The sequence below is a fragment of the Notolepis coatsorum genome (genome assembly GCF_963971535.1).
Source record: "Notolepis coatsorum genome assembly, chromosome: 6".
Taxonomy (NCBI): Eukaryota; Metazoa; Chordata; class Actinopteri; order Aulopiformes; family Paralepididae; genus Notolepis; species Notolepis coatsorum.
In genome coordinates, this window is record NC_140170.1 from 179,486,175 (window position 1) to 179,492,913 (window position 6,739).

Genomic DNA, 6,739 nt, shown 5'->3' on the forward strand with positions numbered 1-6,739 from the left:
ATATATATGTTAAATGTTTAAAAAAATAATACAAGTGACAACACTTTTCCCCCCGGGTCTCAGGATGATGCATTGTATTGGGAAAACAACACTTCCTCAAAACATGTTCAGACGTAAACCTCAAACCCTCCCTCCACATTTGTCCCTGCGCGCTTCTTGGTCTCAACCACGTCCTCAGAGAGGGTTCAAATAAGCAGGCGGTTGGCCAGTTGCTACATTCGTTTGTTTCCTTACATACGTTACAATGAGTGGAAGAGGAAAGGGAGGTAAGGGACTTGGTAAAGGAGGCGCTAAGCGTCACCGCAAAGTGCTTCGTGATAACATCCAGGGAATCACCAAACCCGCTATCCGCCGTCTGGCTCGTCGTGGCGGAGTGAAGCGTATCTCCGGTCTAATCTACGAGGAGACTCGTGGTGTTCTCAAGGTCTTCCTGGAGAACGTGATCCGTGATGCCGTCACCTACACCGAGCACGCCAAGAGGAAGACCGTCACAGCCATGGATGTGGTCTATGCTCTGAAGAGACAGGGACGCACTCTGTACGGCTTCGGCGGCTAGACTTTCATTCAACCCTAACTATCCAAAACCCAAAGGCTCTTTTCAGAGCCACCCACCTTATCACTGAATGAGCACACTCTACATACGTTTATTTGTGAAAGTATTAAACTGAGTTGTCTCAGGCATAGCACCGAATTTGTTTTAGCATTTAATTTAATCCAGTCACTGATGCAATGCCTACGGTTCCTGACGTTTCTAGGTTATTCCTGCATTGGAATTGCCATGTAACTACAGTGTGTACATATAATGTAAAACTAAATAACTGATGGTGATTTTAATAGTGAGAAGACGACCGTGAAAGACGTTTCAGTGACCAGTACAGTCTCATCTCACAGCAGGGCTTCCTGAACATGTGAACAATTACAATTAAATTGATATGCCTCAAGATTATTCGTACAACACTTTGTAAGTAATATATTAGATTCAAATCTATTTAAATCATACAATGCAATTACAGTACAATGTAAAGAAGGCATCAAACTATAGTGCAAATATAACAGTTAAATGCAATAGTAATATGCTATGTATACAGGTGAATAAACTAGCTATACAATATATAAATGAGTACAACTGAGTAATAGTGCTAAGCAGATGTATGTACTGTACAGAGTTGTAGTATTAATATGTACAGTGATCAGCTATAAAGACACTATGGTACATACTGGCAAGCAGGGTAAGGGTAACGAGTAAGAGTAGGAAAGGAATGTGTACAGATATAGTATACAGGTATGTAAATAAAAAAATTTGTTTGGAAGCGTGGATTCGCTACTTGTAGGCACTGGAAATCTAAAGGGCGCTAACCTATATCAGCACCATGGACAGTACCGGACCACACTGACGAAACCATTTTGGAAATGGGGAAAGCATGCAGGCTTAACCCAAATGGAGTCCAGACAAGGAGCAAACATGATAGTTCGGATTGTATTTATTTTTAATCATAGGGTCATATGTATTACTTGTCAGCAGTGTAATCGATAACTATTATATCAGTTATGTTAGTTAGTTCTTGCCGTTATGAGAAACTACGTTTTAGTCTTCACTTCAACAAGAATAATACGCTGGTGTGACGAAACTCTGGCCATATAATATTATTACTAACGCGTAGGCGCAGTCGTTGCTGATTGGTCTCAGCTCTGGGAGTTCGTTACTCCGCCTACATCTCACACGATTATTGGAGGACTGGTCTTTTGGAAAAACCGCCAACAAAACATATCCCCTGATTGGGTGAGAAAACACAAGCCTGACTATAAAAGGTTACTCTCCAACTCACTGCATTCATTTTCTAACTCGTTTAACGTAAGAGAATAATAAACATGTCTGGAAGAGGCAAGACTGGAGGAAAGGCCAGAGCTAAGGCCAAGACTCGCTCCTCTCGCGCCGGGCTTCAGTTCCCCGTGGGTCGTGTCCACAGACTGCTGCGTAAAGGCAACTATGCTCATCGTGTTGGAGCCGGTGCCCCGGTGTATCTGGCCGCTGTGCTGGAATATCTGACCGCTGAGATCTTAGAGTTGGCTGGAAACGCTGCCCGTGACAACAAGAAGAGTCGTATCATCCCCCGTCATCTGCAGCTGGCCGTGCGTAACGACGAGGAGCTCAACAAACTCCTGGGAGGAGTGACCATCGCCCAGGGTGGTGTGCTGCCCAACATCCAGGCTGTCCTTCTGCCCAAGAAGACCGAGAAGGCTGCCAAGAAGTAAATTATTTAGCCTCTTTGACAAACTCCACAAAGGCTCTTTTCAGAGCCACCCACATATTACCGAGAAAGCAATACTTCTATCTATAACCATGCCTATTATGACTATTTAAATGTGTGTCTTCACACCTACAATTTCCACCTGGGAGCAACAAATCACCTTACTGAATAATCTTGGTATAGTCGCTTTGAACAATGCACAATTCTATACCTACATCTAATATATCATACAATTCATAATACCATGTATATAATGTTATACTCTGTGTAATCACTTCATTAAATATCGCTATTGCACTACTCTTGTTGGATGCCAAACATTTGAGTTGTGCTGTATTATAATGGCTACATTTGAATCTAATCTAAAACAGCATTGCGTTAGTCAAAAACCCTCATTGATACTAAAATAGACCAGGAACCACCTTTTGTTGTCCCAGGAACCCACATCTGAGAATATGTATTGGATATGATTTAGTCCAGAATTCCATAACTGGTGTGGAGATACCAGAGGAGAGAGTGAACCCAGAATATTATCATAATACATTATTTAATTGTGCTAACTTCTAGTGGAGAAGTGGTTCACAGCAATATAATTAGAATGTCCTTCTGTTTTTAACTGAATCTCTTTCATTGTTTTCAAATTATGTCCCGGAAATTAACACGATTTTATTAATAAACAAGGTATAGAGATATGTGATGACGTCGATGTCACTATTCAGATCCTAATAATGCACCTGCATAATATGTGTTCAACACATCATCATTTGAATATTATGATTATCCAGATGATAAAACCTGCTTGTGAGTTTAATCTAGGTTCTATTCCCCACTAACGTTCGTGCAAGGCTCATTCTTATTGGTCAAATATCTTTTGTGCATCATCATCACCCAATCAGAGACGGACGGAGAGGAGGTTGGGTTTACATTTTGGCAGACTTTTCATATACCTTTCCACCAATGATAGACGGCGATTTAGACGTTGGAAAGGAAATGATAACGTCGACACAGATATAGACCAATCAGCATAAGACGCGCCCCCACTGAACCGACAATATAAAGCCATGTTTTGTAGTATTGTGTTACATTATTTCCTTCTATCTTAGAAATAAGTAACCGAAGTAGCACAATGGCTAGAACCAAGCAGACTGCTCGTAAATCCACTGGAGGAAAAGCTCCTAGGAAGCAACTTGCTACCAAGGCTGCTCGTAAAAGCGCCCCGGCTACTGGTGGTGTTAAGAAGCCCCATCGTTACAGGCCCGGTACCGTGGCTCTGAGAGAGATCCGTCGTTATCAGAAGTCCACCGAACTGCTGATCCGCAAGTTGCCTTTCCAGCGCCTGGTCAGAGAAATCGCGCAGGACTTCAAGACCGATCTGCGCTTCCAGAGTTCCGCTGTCATGGCTCTTCAGGAGGCTAGTGAGGCTTACCTGGTCGGCCTGTTTGAGGACACCAACCTGTGCGCGATCCACGCCAAGAGGGTGACCATCATGCCCAAAGACATCCAGCTGGCCCGCCGCATCCGTGGAGAGCGCGCTTAAATAGGACCCCTCGTATATTCACTACCTAAAAGGCTCTTTTAAGAGCCACTTCAATAACTATGAAAGTATATTCCTTATTCAATTGTGTGTGTGTATATATATATATAACTCATTCTTTAAAACAAAACTCAACGTTTAGTTATTATACAATGTTTACGCGGTTTGTTTATTTGATTTATTTTAAAGGGACAAATACATGGTGATCTAATGCCCGTATCAGTGTAATACAATGAGTTGGTGTACAAAGTACATGCATGTCCTCACTATAGTTTTGAGTATATAACTCCTAAATGGCACATGTAGAACTAGACTATATCGGTTGATAATCATCATCCCTCGAGCTCTAAAATATAAAATAACATCTTGGAGTACAACAGAGTTTTGGAATGTAATTCGATGAAAGCCGAACAAACTCATGGCTGAAACTCTTCTGCCCTCTACTGGCTAAATGAGAACTTAACCCAAAAAGTATAACTTGCACAACTCGTACTGTGATGCCTTGAATTCATGAATACTTTCGTTTCTTCTTGCATATCTCCACTGTGGTAAACCTCATAAATGGTCACAATACTTGATGAATTGAAGTTAAGATTTGGAGCAAAACATCTGTTTACAAACTATTTTACAACCTGCAATCCAAGTCCAGTCTGGAGCGTAACAGTAAGAAGCATTTTGTATGAAAGTATTCTGTACTTCTGTATGACAACTATTAAAGAAACTTGAACTTAAAGAAACTTGAACTTGAAGTCTCATGCAGTTGTCCATGAGATGTCTGTCTAACAAGCCAGCTATATGGGTTGTGTTGGATAGCAGAATAATTTAGAATGGTGATTCATCTTGAGCCAAACTACGTGTGTATCAAAGTTTTGACGCACACCTGCTGGCTAAGAAATAGCATATTCACCCAGGCCATGGCCAATAATTATAAAACGGGGTAGCTCAAAGCAATCTGCTCTGCCTTGTACCATCTTGCCACCTCTTCAAGAAATAAGTCTGCTGTTTATACCATCTCTGCCTGTGCCAGTTGGTGCACAATAAATGGCAGCATACAGATGCATGTAAATCAAAGTAAATTCTATTTTGAACATTATTATGTATTAATAAATGTAAGTGTAAATCTTACTTTCATATTAGGCTACTTGGTAACCGTTTTATAAAAGCAATAGCTCACTTCGTGACATGCTGTTATTATATCACAGGGCTGTCAGCAAGACCCAGGGTCGAAATATAAATATAGCTGTGATATTGCTTAATTAACACAAGTCATTGTTGGCCTAATCGGTTATGATACCAAAAATATAAGCATATTCCCCATCACAATTACAGTATGAATGGCCAATATATCAAACGTGGAGAGAACTTTATCGTTGATGAAGAACAAAACCTAAATCCATAAAAAAAGGGGGAAAACTTCATATCTGCACTTTGCGAGGCATACGTGTAACGTGTTTTACGTGTAATATAGTCAAAAAACAGTGTATATGGTGTGTACAGTGTTATTGTACATTGCTAACATACAGTTTATATATTATATATTTTTAATCAACACTTCACATGTAAGACTATAGTGATAAGACCATCTCTTACATTCCAAATTTAGAATAAGATTATGTTTGTATGTGGACAATTAAGGTAAATTAACATACAATTTAATATTTTTTCATTTATTTTTTTATTTGACTTTATTTATACAGGAAATGGTAAAAAAAAAAAGGACATTTCACAATGTACATTTAAACTGTCCTGACTCAGTTACAAACAGTTTTTCAGCAGGTTCCTGTTCTGCAGCACATGAAACAATAATTTAAATACAAAACAAATAGGCAGTTGCACTACATACAATCATATAATCCTGACAAAGACATTGCATTATAGTCATTGTGGACAGCAAGGACAAACATACAGTCATAGCAGTCAATACAAATCGACAGTATCAACCAGATTAAGACCTATATGAAAGAGTCAGATCAATGATTACAGATGTGTTCTAGCATCAGATGTTGTTTGTAGGCCTGTTTGAAATGTGAGATGGAGGTTATTGTTCTGATGTGGAATGGGATCTCGTTCCAAATGTTATTGTTTGTGTGGAAAAATGATCTTATTTCATAGTTATTTTTGTAAGCCGGTACTGGAATTAGTGCATGTGAGCTTGATCTGGTGATGCGTTCTTGACTTGTATTGTGTCTTGGGAGTAAAGATGTGAGTGTCGGGGAAGAGTTATTTCTGAGCATAAAAGATAATTTAGTGGCTAGATTTTTTGTGTAGGTCTGAAATGTTGTAGCAGAGGAGTGTGAGAGTGCAGTTCAGTGGTGAGTACAGGGTGGACATTTACCATGAATTGTATAAGCGCTATTGTAAAGTCTTGCTATGGGTTCTGTAATTTCCTTTGTTGTGAGGGACCAGATTGGGAGACAGTAAGACATTGTTGAAAGAAAAATTGCATGTAGATATGTATTTGAAACAGTGATGTGAGATCTGCTAGTGTAAACAAATCGTTTTTGATTTGCCTTCTTGACTAAGTGCAATTGCAGTGACTTTTCCGTGTTCAATTTCACCATGGAAGTCAATGGAGAGAGGAGGCTAACATTGGGGAGTTGTGTTCCTGACAGCACAAACATCAATAGTCATAATCATCTGTTTATAACATGGTGGTTGACCTGGATGTTGTGGTACAACCAGGAGACTGGATCAATATAGTCTTAAGCACATTATTATTGAACAAATATCTTTACTTTTGATTATATATATATAGTGTAGGTCTAGGATACTTTAATACTTGTATGTATACTTTTACTTGATTAGAAACTATTTAAATGAGAAGTACTTAAAATTGAGGACTTTTTGCAGTACTATTCTATTAGTGTATTTGGACTTTTGCTCAATACTTTTCCCAGCACTGCCTTATAATAAACCAAAATATTGTCAATGTGTAAATTGTCTTATCATTCCCTTT

At 39.3% G+C, this 6,739-nt stretch overlaps 3 protein-coding genes across 3 annotated transcripts; all 3 read left to right on the forward strand.

Moving 5' to 3' along the window:
• Positions 1 to 244: 244 nt before the first annotated feature.
• Positions 245 to 556, forward strand: LOC311229801 (histone H4; the record flags this gene model as incomplete). The annotated part of the gene is made up of 1 exon (XM_084315875.1): positions 245 to 556. One exon carries the CDS (start codon positions 245 to 247, stop codon positions 554 to 556), a length of 312 nt encoding a protein of 103 aa, XP_084172001.1.
• Positions 557 to 1,869: 1,313 nt separating this feature from the next.
• LOC311231022 (histone H2A) lies at positions 1,870 to 2,253 on the forward strand (the record flags this gene model as incomplete). The annotated part of the gene is made up of 1 exon (XM_084317491.1): positions 1,870 to 2,253. One exon carries the CDS (start codon positions 1,870 to 1,872, stop codon positions 2,251 to 2,253), a length of 384 nt encoding a protein of 127 aa, XP_084173617.1.
• A 1,122-nt stretch (positions 2,254 to 3,375) lies between these two features.
• Positions 3,376 to 3,786, forward strand: LOC311231016 (histone H3.2; the record flags this gene model as incomplete). The annotated part of the gene is made up of 1 exon (XM_084317485.1): positions 3,376 to 3,786. One exon carries the CDS (start codon positions 3,376 to 3,378, stop codon positions 3,784 to 3,786), a length of 411 nt encoding a protein of 136 aa, XP_084173611.1.
• Positions 3,787 to 6,739: the final 2,953 nt, after the last annotated feature.